Genomic DNA, 15,856 nt, shown 5'->3' with positions numbered 1-15,856 from the left:
TTGGCCTATCCCAGAACCTCTCCCCAGAGTCCATCTCTCTACTTGTTCCTACCACTTCCCGCACTCCCACCTTCTACATGCTTCCTAAAGTCCGTAAACCCAACCACCCAGGATGCCCCATTGTGGCTAGTTACTGTGCCCTCACTTAGAGAATCTCTGCTCTCGTAGACCAACATCTTCAACCTATTACCTGAAACCTATCCTCCTATATAAAAGATACCAACCATTTCCTTGACTGACTCTGCAGTTCCTGTCCCTTTACCACATGTTGCCCTGCTCGTCACTACTGATGCCACCTCCCTGTACACTAACATTCCTAATGCCCGTCGCCTTACTGCTATCGAACACTACCTTTCCAGACTCCCTATGGATTCCAAACTAACAACCTCCTTTCTAGTCTCCATGACCAACTATATCCTCACCCACAATTACTTCTCCTTTGAAGGCATTACCTACAAACAAATCCACGGTACGGCTATGGGCACCTGCATGGCACCATCCTATGCTAACCTATTCATGGTTCATCTAGAGGAATCCTTCCTAAAAACCCAGAATCCTAAACCCCTCACTTGGTTCAGATTCATTGATAACATCTTTGCTATCTGGATTGAAGGTGAGGACGCCCTATCCACATTCCTCCAGAACCTCAGCAACTCCTCCGCCATTTGCTTCACCTGTCCTACTCAACCCAACAAGCCGCCTTCCTAGATGTTGACAACCACCTCAGAGATGGCTACATCAGTACCTCCATCCATATCAAACCTACTAATCACCAGCAATACCTCCACTTTGACAGCTGCCACCCATTCCATACCAAGAAGTCCCTTCGGTACAGCCTAGCCACCTGTGGTCATCACATCTGCTGTGATGAGCAGTCCCTCTCAAAATATGCCGAAGGTCTCACTGAAGCCTTCACTGACCGTAATTATCCTCCCATCCTTGTACAAAAACAAATCTCTCATGCTTTATCTTTCCAGTCTCCCACCATCTCTGAAAGTCCCACAGTCCGGCCACAGAGGAGCATTCCCCTCGTAACTCAGTACCATCTGGGTCTGGAGCAACTGAATTACATTCTCCGCCAGGGTTTCGATTACCTCTCACAGTGCCCTGAAATGAGAAATGTCGTGCCCACTATCCTTCCGACCCCTCCTACCGTATACCGAGCGAGATGGCGCAGTGGTTAGCACGCTGGACTCGCATTTGGGAGGACGAGGGTTCAATCCCGTCTCCGGCCATCCTGATTTAGGTTTTCCGTGATTTCCCTAAATCGCTTCAGGCAAATGCCGGGATGGTTCCTTTGAAAGGGCATGGCCGATTTCCTTCCCCATCCTTCCCTCACCCGAGCTTGCGCTCCGTCTCTAATGACCTCGTTGTCGACGGAACGTTAAACACTAGTCTCCTCCTCCTCCCTCCTACCGTGGTATTCCACTGTCCACCGAACCTACACCATTTACTCGTCCATCCTTACACAACCCCTGCTCCCAATCCCAATCTCCCTGTAATAGACCTAGATGCAAGACCTGTCCCATACATCCTCGTACCACCACCTACTCCAGTCCGGTCACTAACATCACTTATCCCATCAAAGGCAGGGCTACCTGTGAAACCAGTCATGTGATTTACAAGCTAAGCTACAACCACTATACTGCATTCTATGTAGGCATGACAACCACCAACAAGCTGTCTGTCCTAAACGGCCACTGACAAACTGTGGCCAAAAAACAAGTGGACCACCCTGTTGGAGAACACACTGCCAAACATGATGTCCCTCATCTCAGTGACTGGTTCACAGCCTGTGCCATATGGATCCTTCCCACCAACACCAGCTTTTCTGAATTTTGCAGGTGGGAACTTTCCCTGCAATACATTGTACGTTCCCGAACCCTCCTGGCCTCAACCCTCGTTAGTCACTGTCTTCGCCCATCCAGCCGCCTCCCTGTTCCCATTCCAGCACCACACAGACGTCATTTCACCGCCACACCCAATATTTTAATTTCTTTTTATTTCTTTCCTTTCCGCTACTTACCCCTCCCTCCCCCTCCCCTCTCACCCCTATCCGCACCTTCTCTCCTGCCCTCCGTCTGAACTGCAACACTTCACTGTCCGCCACTCCCACCACACTATCCCTCTCCCTCCCCGCCCCAGCCTCCTCCTTACCCGCACCCAGTCGCCACTCCCATCGTGCACTGGTGCTGCTGCTCGCAGTGTGGTTTCAGCTCTGAGACTGCAGACGTGTGTGCAAGTTGCATTTGCGTGTGTGTGTGTGTGTGTGTGTCTACTGCTGACAAAGGCCTTAATGGCCGAAAGCTATAGTTGTGTGAATCTTTTTGTTGTGCCTATCATGACTCAGCGTCTCCGCTATATAATGAGTAGCAACTTTCCTTCTCTGGTATTGTTAACGTGTGTTAACTTAACTAACAGATGGAAAAGGTCTGTATAACAGATCGCAAGGTATCATGAAATAAATTAGTTTGGAAGTGGAGTGGTGCCAAATCTTCAGTACAATAGGTGGGTTGAGATGGATGTAGTTTGCTGTAGCAATATGTAGATGGAGAGACTTGCACAGGATAAACTAATGTGGAGAGCTACATACCCCATTCTTGAAAGTGGAGACTACAACTATAACCATGCAGTAAAATTAGAAAATTTTAGGCTTATGCATATGCACATCAACAGTTATTCTTCCTCTACACATGTAATCACACAGTTCACTGAGGTTTTCAGAGTGCAAATGTAGACACTCATTTAGTATCGCTGTTTTGAGATAACAATGATCATAGTGGAATTTGGTACATTTCATCTTTTTATGGAAAGCATAGTATTATATATTTCCAGTGATCTTTAGGTGTAATTAATATCCTTTATCATTTCAGTATTTTGTGGACTACAAATTAGGAAAGGCATACCTTGGAACTGAATCTGTGTATGCTTCTAATTTTTTGGCATATGTTGGTTTTGCTGCACAGGTTCCTAATTTGCTATTCAATTGGTTAAACATCTTTATCACAATACGGTGAGTAAATACTGTACAAAATTGTTGTATCTGGGCTCATTTTATACTAATTAATGTTAATTTTTATTTCATGCAATAATAAGGTAATTTTTTAATTTAATAGTATGTTCTTTTCTGTTTTTTAATCAATTACTATTTCATAATTCACACTATTTTCAGAGGCAACTTGACAACACGTATTGTGTGGAGTATTTTTGTCGAAGTTCTTGTTTTCATTGTCACAGTAATTTTTGCCATGTCAGATACATCATCATGGCCAGGACCATTTTTCTTTGTGACGATGGCCACCATTGTGTTGCTGAATAGTAAGTTTTCAGTCAATTTCTTTAATTACTTGCACTTCCTATGTAATACCATAGGCTTATGTTTCAATTTTCACACATTTTTATTAATGTTTCAGTGGCTGGTGGCATCTACCAGAACACTGTTTATGGAATGGCAGCTAAATTACCTTTTAAATATACAGGGGCTGTTATTTTGGGATCTGTAAGTATTTTCATGGTCATGTTGTTGCATGCTATTTAAAATTTGAGAGGTAGAAACGTTCTTGATAGAAAACGTCCAGGGAATGAGCTTGTCTGTCTTTATACGTTACATGAAATGCTTCAGCAGGAAAAAATTCAGTATTTAAAAATGAAAGTGGTGTTTTTAATTAACTTGTATTCAAAATTAATATAGTTGCTGCATTTTATGCTATGCATTTTGGTGATGCCAAATATTATTTCAGTTGAGTTTCTTTCTATATCATTACAAGCCATATATTAATGAGCTGTGGCAATATTATGAAGAGGGTAGATTGCTACTCATCATAAAGAAGAGCTGTTGAGTCACAGACAGACACCACAAAAAGACAGCTACACATTAAGCTTTCAGTCAAAAGGCCCTCTTCTGAAGTAGAAAACACATACACATTCACTTAAGCACATTTCACACATGGAGGGATAGCGGGATAGATATTAGGGAAGATGTAGTGCAACTCGTGAGAGTATGCAATGCTTGGTGGGGGCAGGCATGGATTGCTAGGTGCAATCTGCAGGTTTGGGCAGAGAGGTTGGGGAGGGGGAGTAGAGTGGAAAAGGAGAGTAAGCAGAGAAGTGAAAAACAGACTAGTGGATGCATTGGTTGAATGGAAGGCTCTGTCATACCAACTAACAAGCTATCTGTCTGCACAAATGGCCACCAACAGACTGTGGGCTAGAGGCAGGTAGACCACCCAGTTGCCAAATGTGCTGCACAACACAGTGTTTTTTTACTTCAGTGACTGCTTCATGGCATGCTTCATCTGGATCCTCTCTACTAACATCAGCTTTTCTGAATTGTGCAAGTGGAAATCCCCCTGCAATATATCCAATGTTGCCATAACTCCCCTTTGCCACTTTCTTGACTAGTCCCTGTTCTTCACTTGCCTGTCCCCTTCCACACTCACAGTCCAACACTACACAGCCTTCTATTCCTTCTCTCCTTCCCCAATCTCTCTTTTGTCCCTCCTCCCCCTTACCTCAAGCCTCCTGCCTGCACCTAAGAGCCCTATCCTGTCCCCACGATGTTCCTGCATGCTCCCACAAGAGGCATAACACAGTTCCCCACGTCTACCATGTTATCCCTCCCCTTCCCTGCTCCAGCCTCCACTTTTGCACCAACTACATGCACCAGATGACTTCTCCCATCAGGCACAGTTGCAGGCTGCTATTGTGGTGTGTGTGTGTGTGTGTGTGTGTGTGTGTGTGTGTGTGTGTGTGTGTGTGTGTGTGTGTGTGTGTGGTTTTCTACCCCAGAAGGGGGGCAAAATCTTAATGTGTAGCAGTGTTTTCATTGTGCCTCCTCTATATGGTGAGTAGCAACATATCCTTTTCATAATAATGTCGTTGTTCTGTCCAGGACACTCTGTTACTGATAAAAATTGGTAGACAACAACATTTTGATGCATGTATAAATTTGTTTATTTTTTGTTGTTTTTCTTTCCACAAACAAGTTCTCTATTTTGTGGGTATGTATAATTTTCATCTGCTCTTTGGATAATGCTGAATTGTTAGCACCTCATTAAGCTTGGGCACACTAAGCTTCATTTGGATTTATCCAACTGGAGACAGGTCAGTGGTGCCAGTTCTGAGGTTGCTGCTAGCTTTGGCCATGAATTAGGTCAAATATTGTTTCTGAGAATAGGGATTTTTGACTTAGCAGTTTACACCATATGAGAGTACAGATCACTGTTTTCTTTCTTACCACACCTGTTAGACTCCACCATTCCTTTCCTTTGCTTCTCATACGACTGGCATGGATCTCACTAGTTCAATATCACCACTCCCTTTGATTTGAGTGTACCACCAGGACACAGTGACATACAGACATGAGACCATGAATGTTCAATGGTCCTAATGAATCTTTAATGTTTTTAGAAAGAGTGTAGCAGTAACAGGGTACAGCCTGTCATTTAGATTCTGCTTGTACTCATAATAAGAGAGAAGGGACATTTGAGAATGTGTCCCCATGATGTGACTTACAAAACGAAAGTGCTGGCAGGTTGATAGACACACAGACATGCACACAAAATTCAAGCTTTCGCAACCAACGGTTGCTTCATCAGGAATGAGGGAAGGAGAGGGAAAGACGAAAGGATGTGGGTTTTAAGGGAGAGGGTAAGGAGTCATTCCAATCCTGGGAGCGGAAAGACTTACCTTTGGGGGAAAAAAGGATGCTCCCGGGATTGGAATGACTACTTACCCTCTCCCTTAAAACCCACATCCTTTCGTCTTTCCCTCTCCTTCCCTCTTTCCTGATGAAGCAACCGTTGGTTGCGAAAGCTTGAATTTTGTGTGTATGTCTGTGTTTGTTTGTGTGTCTATCGACCTGCCAGCGCTTTTGTTTGGTAAGTCACATCATCTTTGTTTAAGTACTTTTATGTTGCCATTGAACCTAATATGCTACACAGCCTCACTAAACAAGTATACCCAGGGAATACCCCCATGAGATGAATTCAGAGGTGATTGGAATAATAATGGTATAACAAAAGTGAGAAACATATCAAAATGAGTGAAAACAACTACCTGACTACCTACTAGCTACTGTAAAATGGTGGTTTTTTTGCTTACAACTTGGAAACTATCAACTTTTCACAAATAACCTCTGTATTAAAAATGGAAGTACATAAAACTTCCTAGAAATGTCACTATCTAGGTTTTATCTCCGACAAGCAATTGAGATTCAATTGCTAATTGAAATGTGGCGTACATCGACGGTCTCCACAAAAATCCACTTTTCCAGTCCAAAACTCTTAATTTTTTTTATTAAAGGCTGTAATTTAGTGAATTCATCCTAATTTTAAGTCGAATACAATGTAGACTGGTTTTATCTGCTACACCAACTCCAGTACTTTAAAAAAATCCAAGTTTATATTGCCTCATTTTAATTCTGTTGCAAATGTAATTCCATATTGTACATCTTTTCATTTATTTATTCTCTCCCTTCATCAGGGCCTGTTTGAGAACATTTTTCCACACAAGTGACTTAGCAACTTTTTTCCTCATACACTTTCACCCATGTAGTCTTGCACTTGGGCCCCCTTGGCGCCCCTCTCACCTTGTTGTCCCAAGCAGCACAGTGGACAAGATTGCCAAAGCAAGAAACATGTTTCTCATGCTCTGTACGGGAAAGGACGTGCAACTGGCCCAAACAATGTGACGTACAGGCAATATTTCCTCATTACTCCCCACCGTAGCTGCTCCATGACAACATTCACTGAGAGTTTACTTTCAGGTGCAGCAGTGGGTATCTGGTCAAACCAAACTCAATGATCAACTAAAAAATCTGAACGAGCGGGGGTGGAAAACAACAAGGAGTAGTCTTGGGCCAGTACCGACCACATTGCACCCTGCACCAAGCTTGATACTCTGACCATTTCTCGTAAATGTAAAAAGGCTGCCAGTACAATTGTGGCTGCAGGTAGGCTGGCCTTCATTGCTCCCCAGTCTGCACATCGTGTGAAGGGCTGTGTGAAAACGTTGAGTCCGCAGAAGACAGCATTAACATAGATGAAGAAGAGACTGAAGGAAGATACCAAGAACAGATAGAAGAAAGACGCTTATATGATGCGGAAGGTGTGTGTGATCTCACAGTCTGTTTTGTAATAATTCCTTTTCTTGAGATGAGATGTTATCACAAGTTGTTGTTTTCTCACCACCTCTTTCATTTTCCAGATGAAGCAGCCCTGACACTGATGATTGAACAACCAGAACCTGTGCCAGGATCCGCCATCTTCGAAGAACCTCAATCAGAACTCTCTGAGTGACAAAGGCACATGCAATTTTTGCTCTTATAACTATGTAATATATAAGCATATGTAATATTATATAATAATATGCAATATTTTTTTCAATATTTTGCATTGGTATTTCAACTTTATTGTAACTGAATTTGTACAATTTCAGACTTGATTAAATAATTTGAATGTTGTGTAATTTTTCAAAACATGACCTATGCCTTTATGTATACAACCTAAATAAGGTTCTGCGTAGAACTGGAGGAATTCACAGACAGCCTTCCAAAATAAATTCGAGTTTTTGAGTGGAAAAGTAGGTTTTTATGGAGACAGCTGAAGTATGCCAATTTTCAACTAGCACTTGAGCCCTAATGGTCCAAGGGAGAAAAAACCTTAATAGTGAAATTTGTAGGAAATTTTATCTACTTTCATTTCAAATTCAGAGGTTATTTAAGAAAAGTTGATAGTTTCAAAGTTATAAGCCAAATATCGGCCAAGAAGTGATTTTTTATCTTTTTTATATTTTTTCAATGTTGTATCATGAAATTTAGTTGACGAACCTCAGATAAGGATTCAGTATCCCAAAAAGCATATGTACTGGAAGAAATAAAAACTAACCCACAATTTTTCTTATAAAAAGACAATGCGACTGGGGTATTAAGACCTGATTGCAGTTCGAGACAGTGGTCATGTGTATGAGGAGTGGTATGTGGAAAAGGGAGGGGGGGGGGGGGGGAGGAGGAGGCAGTCACTTGACATCTGTTTAACAAAGAACGCGAGAGTCTGACAATATAGGAGAAATCTTGTTACATTTGCAGAACACTTAAGAGAAAATAAACACAAGCGAACCAAAAGAGACAAAAGCATGAAAATAATCAGGATAAACAACAAAACACATTCTAACTTTAGGCCTACAAGAAAGTTATCATACACACAGAATCCAATATATAAGATTATGATAAAAAAACTAAGAGCTGTAGTAGATGCATGTGACTGACTGGTAATCACACTAAATGTACATTAACTAAACTCCAAAACATAAGATCTTCTTCCTTCTTTCTTCCATTGACAAAAGACCTTTTCACTCAACAGTGAGGTAATGGCTGACATGTGAACGGCATGTTGTGCCACACTATAACCGGACTGTCCTCCATATCCATATGTCAGATAAATCAAATTCGTTGATACCTATGTTCTTTGATCCCCAGCAAAATGTTAAGCATATTCCACAATTAATTTTTAGCATCTTCAAACCGTTTAATTTATGTACCAACATACAAGCAAATAAAAAGCTAATTGAGTATTCTTCTATTCAGGGAAGGGAATTACCAGTCCTCTAAATTCCAGGGTACATGGGAATTAGCTAATGTGTTTAGTAAAGATGCCCATTGGATACACGGTAACCCAACTTATGATCTATTTATCAAGCATTGGCTCACTGTTACGGTACCGAGTTGTGCCACAATGAATATGACACAATAAAATGTGAAGCCCTACTTTTAAAACATACTACACAGATACTTGTTTTGTGACATAATCATGTGTCTTGGGCCATGGCCTTGTGCCCATGAAACAAATGTCAGCAGTAACCCAGATCCAGCAGTGGAAGACTGCATTCAGTGATACTACAGAGATTTGGCAAACATTTCTGTGGATTTGTGTGTAAGGTGAAGTGCTGTTGAGCCATCATCAAATCTGATTTACCTAGCTTAATATACACTGAAGTGCCAAAGAAACTGGTATAGGTATGTGTAGTCAAATACAGAGATACAGGGTGTTACAAAAAGGTACGGCCAAACTTTCAGGAAACATTCCTCACACACAAAGAAAGAAAATATGTTATGTGGACATGTGTCCGGAAACGCTTACTTTCCATGTTAGAGCTCATTTTATTACTTCTCTTCAAATCACATTAATCATGGAATGGAAACACACAGCAACAGACAGTACCAGCGTGACTTCAAACACTTTGTTACAGGAAATGTTCAAAATGTCCTCCGTTAGCGAGGATACATGCATCCACCCTCCGTCGCATGGAATCCCTGATGCGCGGATGCAGCCGTGGGGAATGACGTATTGTATCACAGCCGTCCACAATACGAGCACGAAGAATCTCTAAATTTGGTACCGGGGCTGCGTAGACAAGAGCTTTCAAATGCCCCCATAAATGAATGTCAAGAGGGTTGAGGTCAGGAGAGTGTGGAGGCCATGGAATTGGTCCGCCTCTACCAATCCATTGGTCACCGAACCTGTTGTTGAGAAACGTACGAACACTTCAACTGAAATGTGCAGGAGCTCCATCGTGCATGAACCACATGTTGTGTCGCACTTGTAAAGGCACATGTTCTAGCAGCACAGGTAGAGTATCCTGTATGAAATCATGATAACGTACTCCATTGAGCGTAGGTGGAAGAACATGGGGCCCAATGGAGACATCACCAACAATGCCTGCCCAAACGTTCACAGAAAATCTTTGTTGATGACGTGATTGCACAATTGCGTGCGGATTCTCGTCACCCCACACATGTTGATTGTGAAAATTTTCAATTTGATCACGTTGGAATGAAGCCTCATCCGTAAAGGGAACATTTGCACTGAAATGAGGATTGACACATTGTTGGGTGAACCATTCGCAGAAGTGTACCCGTGGAGGCCAATCAGCTGCTGATAGTTCCTGCACACGCTGTACATGGTACGGAAACAACTGGTTCTCCCGTAGCACACTCCATACAGTGACTTGGTCAACGTTACCTTGTACAGCAGCAACTTCTCTGACGCTGACATTAGGGTTATTGTCAACTGCACGAAGAATTGCCTCGTCCATTGCAGGTGTCATCGTTCTAGGTCTTCCCCAGTCACGAATCATAGGCTGGAATGTTCCGTGCTCCGATCAATTGCTTCGAACGTCTTCCTGTCGGGACAGCTTCGTTCTGGAAATCTGTCTGGATACAAATGTACCGTGCCACGGCTATTGCCCCGTGCTAATCCGTACATCAAATGGGCATCTGCCAACTCCGCATTTGTAAACATTGCACTGACTGCAAAACCACGTTCGTGATGAACACTAACGTGTTGATGCTACGTACTGATGTGCTTGATGCTAGTACTGTAGAGCAATGAGTCGCATGTCAACACAAGCACCGAAGTCAACATTACCTTCCTTCAATTGGGCCAACTGGCGGTGAATCGAGGAAGTACAGTACATACTGATGAAACTAAAATGAGCTCTACCATGAAAATTAAGCGCTCCCGGACCCATGTCCACATAACATCTTTTCTTTATTTGTGTGTGAGGAATGTTTCCTGAAAGTTTGGCCGTACCTTTTTGTAACACCCTGTATGTAAACAGGCAGAATATGATGCTGTGGTTGGCAGTGCCTGTATAAGACAACATGTGCCTGTCACAGTTGAGAGATCAGTTACTGTTGCTGCAATGGCAGGTTATCAAGATTTGAGTGAGTTTGAACATGGTGTTACAGTCAACGCACGAGCGATGGGTCACAGCATCTCCGAGGTAGCAATGAAGTGGGATTTTCCTGTACGACCATTTCACAAGTGTACCATGAATATCAGGGATTTGGTAAAACATCAAATCTCTGACATCACTGCAGCCAGAAAAAGATCCTGCAAGAACGGGACCAACGACAACTGAAGACAGTTGTTCAACATGGCAGAAGTGCAAACCTTCCGCAAATTGCTGCAGATTTCAGTGCTTGGCCATCGACAAGTGTCAGTGTGCGAACCATTCAGTGAAACATAATCGACATGGGCTTTTGAAGCCGAATGCCCACTCATGTACCCTTGATGACTGCACGACATAAAGATTTACACCTCGCCTGGGCCCGTCAACACCAACATTGGACTGTTGGTAACTGGAACGTATGTTGCCTCGTCGGACGAGTCTCATTTCAAATTGTATCAACAAATTGTATAGACATTTACGGGTATGGAGACAACCTCATGAATCCATGGACCCTGCCTGTCAGCACAGGATTGTTCACAGTGGTGGAGACTCTGTAATGGTGTGTGGCGTGTGCATTTAGAGTGACATGGGATCCTTGATATGTCTAGATACATCTCTGATATGTGACATGTACGTAAGCATCCTGTCTGATCACCTGCATCCATTCATGTCCATTGTGCATTCCAACAGACTTGCACAATTCCAGCAGGACAATGCAACAGCCCACACATCCAGAATTGCTACAGATTGGCTCCAGGAACACACTTCTGAGTTTGAATGCTTCTGCTGGCCACCAAACTCACCAGATATGAACATTATTGAGCGTATCTGGGATGCCTTGCAACATGCTGTTCAGAAGAGATTTTCACGCTCTGTTGCTCTTGCGAATTTATGGACAGCCCTGCAGGATTCATGGTGTCAGTTCCCTCCAGCACTGCTTCAGACATTAGTTGAGTCCATGCTGCTACATGTTGTGGCATTTCTGTGTGCTCGTGGGGCCTCTACATTATATTAGGCAGGTTTACCAGTTTCTTTGGTTCATTAGAGTATACGGTAGCATTTAATAAGTTTGCCACAGCAGTGTTTACTTTGTCTTCCGGAAGAATATTGCACAGTGTTCATCTTTCAATGTATAAAAAAATAAAATGAAAATATAACAATACGAGAGAAGGAAAGTTGCTACTCACCATATAGTGGAGATGCTGAGTCGTGATAGGCACAACAAAAAGATTCACACAATTATAGCTTTCGGCCATTAAGGCCTTTGTCAGCAGTACACACACACACACACACACACACACACACACACACACACAAACGCAACTTGCACACACATCTGTTTTCTCAGAGAACTGAAACCATTCATTTAAAATGAAGATATTGATGACACCCACTTCATTGTCCACTACATACAGAGGGGTCTAGAAAAATATAGACGCTCTTTGATAGTCAATATTAATGGGAGAAGGTTATTTTGTGTGTTCAAAGTGACCCCGCTAGCAGCCAAACGATGTCGATGCCTTTGAACTGTTTACCGAACTAAGGCTGGCAATGTTGCCAGTGTGATATCTGCATAGGACTGGTTTCTCGTAGCTCATTCAGTGTAGCTGCTTTTTGTTGATTAACTTCATTTTTCAAGGTTGCCCATTGGTAGAAGTCGAGGTGTAAGGTGTGGAGACCATGGTGGGTACTGAACAGCCCCTCTTCAACCTATCCATGGTCCAGATGATTTTCATCCAAGTAGGCTCTGACATCTCTTTGGTAGTGAGGCGGAGCACCATCTTGTTGTAGGTAAATTCTTCAATTTACAAACACCTGTTGGCTCTCAGGTAAAATCGATGATTGCAGCATATGAAGATACACGTCACCAATTATGGTATCGTCAAAGAAGAATGGGCCAATCAAACCGCACCAGACATTAACACCCGGTAGATTAACATATTTGTCAACGTGAATGTGAGGATTTTCAGGAGCCCAGTATATGCACTTGTGGCAGTTTACAGTACCATTCAGTTTGAATTGTGCCTCATCAGACAAGGTCACCATCTCCACAAACTGTTCATCCTTGCGGTACTCCATCCTTTGATCCAGCTCATCCTTGTTCATAGTATGCAGCTACACTTTGCAGCCTTCAGAATTCGTCATATGCTTGATCGGCTTACCCTGCTGTCAAGTGCACCCTGCATCACAGATTTTTGAGGTGACCTAGTAAAATGTTGCAACACTACAGGACTTGAAGCTGGACTTGATGTTTTTGGTTAGCCAGACCTTTCTTTATGCACATCCTGATCAGTACTGTCAGTTTCAAATTCATCCCAAATGTGATAAATTGTTTTATGTGTTGGTGGCTAAGTTCCGTACACATTCCACCATTGCCATTTACCTCTACTGGGTTTTTGTACTTAGAAGTAACACTTCAATACGGCCTTGCATTGGTCAAATGAGAGTCTTATTTCATTCATTGCTACACTGCCATCTGCTGGAAAATATGCACCAAGATCTTTTGAGAAAACAATGGACTACACTTCCTTGCAAAATTGCAGCGACATGTCATTTTGTTCCAAAAATATTAACTATCAAAGAGAGAGTACATTTTTCTGGACCACTGTGTATATGTTCTCTAAGGAAGGTTTTGTTAAAAAGATTAAAGAAAAAATGCCTGTATAGTTACTTTGAAAAGTGCATGGCCATTTTCCTTCCCTCTTTTTTCTTAATCCAAGCTAGTGCTCCATCTCTAATGACCTCGCTGTCGAAGGGATGTTAATCTCTAATCTTCCTTCTGTCTGATACTTCTTTTACACTGCAGGTGTTTAATACATTTATTGAGATGCTATTCATTCCTTTAAATCCTTCAATACTTCTCAGAAACTGGATCTAACTACTATAGATATGCAGTTCTTGTTTACCATCCATAATACATTTCTATATAATAGTACTGCTAGAACAAGTCTTATAAAAGTTCAGTGACATGTGTTTGAGAGCTTTACTTTTTAGATATCTATTGATTGTACTGTAAATTTTCCTGAATGTATTCACCTTATTTTGTATCCCTGTATCATAAAGAGATGTTATAGCCATGATATCTGAAGTGTTCAACTTGTTCTGTTATTTTATTGTTAATGATAATTTTAGAAGCTATTTTTTGGGCACTGGTAGAAAACGAAGTACAAAAGAATGCTATGCTTACTACCCCATGAAACTAAAGTAGCTTTCACTGTTGCATGTGCCCATTTATAAATTGCTAGCTTTGCAAATTAATCATTGTCATTAACATAGAAACTGACTCATTATGTACCATGATACAAAGTGCAAATTACCTGTGGAACACAGAGTTATTTAACTATCAGCTGGAGAACTCTATTTCATACTCACATGCTAAAACAGAAATATGTGGAACAGGTCTTGCATCGCGTGCATGCATGTCATTTTCTCCCCCCTTACTACACACACACACACACACACACACACACACACACACACACACCCCTTATGCTAAATTCTGAAAGACAAGAAAAAAGTGTTATGTACAGAAACTTAGCTATCTGCTTACAAGGGAAGAAAGGTAAAGACAAATTTGGATGACGGAGGTAGACTTTGTCCAAAGAAATTGAAACATGCACCAATGTGTGGTGTCAGTACAAGAGTGGTGAAAGTGCCAAATCAACCCTTGTGTAGTTGCCACAGAATAATGCAAAGATAAAAACTCATCACACGCCGTGTGCATGTGGACTATTTTCATACGGTTTCTTAGACTGATTGTAAATTTTGAGTAAAGCAGTTGCCATTATGAAGGCAAAGGGTAGTGTGACTGTTTTGCACTCCCATTGTTTGCTGTTTACTGATTCTCATAGTGAAAAATTATGTTAATCTCCTTCGTGAATATTTGAAAAATTTGCTTAGCTATTAGATGTAATAGAGATTGATTAATTAATGTGTCTTTTTTTTTTATTTAGAACATCAGTGGTGCAATTTCGTCAATCATCAACATAATGTCATTGGCAATGGCACCAAATGTGAGGACAGCTGCCATTTATTACTTTATTACAGCCCTCTTCATTTTGTTGGCATGTTTTGATACCTACTTCGCCCTTCCTTTGAATGTAAGTTTCAGTCAGTATGTTAATATAATATAAGTTATGTTAGAGTTTTTTGTTGTTGTTGTTGTTGTTGTTGACAATCATTTCTTTTTAGAATGAAAGTAGTTTTATCAATTAATATGACTTTCAAGTTAAACAGGAAAAGATTTTTCGTATAATTATAAAATAAAATTTTACTCTGACATCCTCTTATTTTACATTTACTAGATGAAGATCTTTAGAATACTTCTAAGATTCAGAGATAAAACAATTTAAATGAGGAATATCTCGATATTTTTGCCGCGTAATTACTGATCTATTAAATTTCAGGAGTACTGCCACATGCAAAAGAGGAAATAATATGTATGCAGCTGAATTCCTGAAATTTAATGGATCTGTTTAAGTGAGGTTTTGCAAATATATTTTGGTTTTATTTTCTCCGATCTTAGTATAAGGAGTGACCAGAACTAGCCAGGTGTAATTTAGAAGGTAAAGAACTGAAACTAATCAAGGCATTGCTTACAGATGTAGTTATTTTGTTCTGCAGTGTTTCAGATGGTATCAAAAGAAATATGGAGAAATTAGGAATTAGTTTCAAAGCCAGCATGGATGTAGCTCGATAGACAGAGGTATTTGTTCAGGGTTTTGAACATTTTGTTAATTTGAGGATGACAAAAGTTGAGTTACCCAACCAGCATAAATTTTGTGCTTGGAATTGTGATATGTTGAAAGACGTTGTTTAATGACCTTGATTCACAAATGGATGTCAGATGGGCCTGTCTTAATTATTTACAAGCACTGTCAATGTTGATGGCAATGGTGAAATAATGTTAATATCCAACATAACTTTATGCCCCAGTAGGTTTTTTTCCCTGCAGAAAGCAGTAGGACAGAAAATGATGCAAGTTGCAATCATAGCACTAATATCTGTCTTAAGTGGTGGCCTGGTAGTCCGACAGTAAAATGTGTGCTTGGAAACTGAAAGGTGACAGGATCAAATCCTGTTTGGATATCGGTATATTTCATTCAACCTTTAACTTAATGTACAT

The 15,856-nt window shown here is 41.2% G+C and overlaps 1 protein-coding gene across 2 annotated transcripts in view; it reads left to right on the top strand.

The window, feature by feature from the left end:
* LOC126473418 (equilibrative nucleoside transporter 1) overlaps window positions 1-15,856 on the top strand; it is a 98,684-nt gene that overhangs the window by 45,586 nt on the left and 37,242 nt on the right. For both annotated transcript variants that reach the window (XM_050100446.1, XM_050100445.1), the window contains exons 4-7: window positions 2,874-3,013; window positions 3,173-3,318; window positions 3,414-3,499; window positions 14,685-14,831. In XM_050100446.1, the coding sequence (XP_049956403.1) occupies window positions 2,874-3,013; window positions 3,173-3,318; window positions 3,414-3,499; window positions 14,685-14,831 (519 nt within the window). The remainder of the gene's footprint in view (window positions 1-2,873; window positions 3,014-3,172; window positions 3,319-3,413; window positions 3,500-14,684; window positions 14,832-15,856) is intronic.

Source organism: Schistocerca serialis, chromosome 4 (genome assembly GCF_023864345.2).
Source record: "Schistocerca serialis cubense isolate TAMUIC-IGC-003099 chromosome 4, iqSchSeri2.2, whole genome shotgun sequence".
Taxonomy (NCBI): Eukaryota; Metazoa; Arthropoda; class Insecta; order Orthoptera; family Acrididae; genus Schistocerca; species Schistocerca serialis.
Note: the sequence above shows the minus strand (reverse complement) of the source record. Positions and strands in the feature narration are given on the sequence as shown.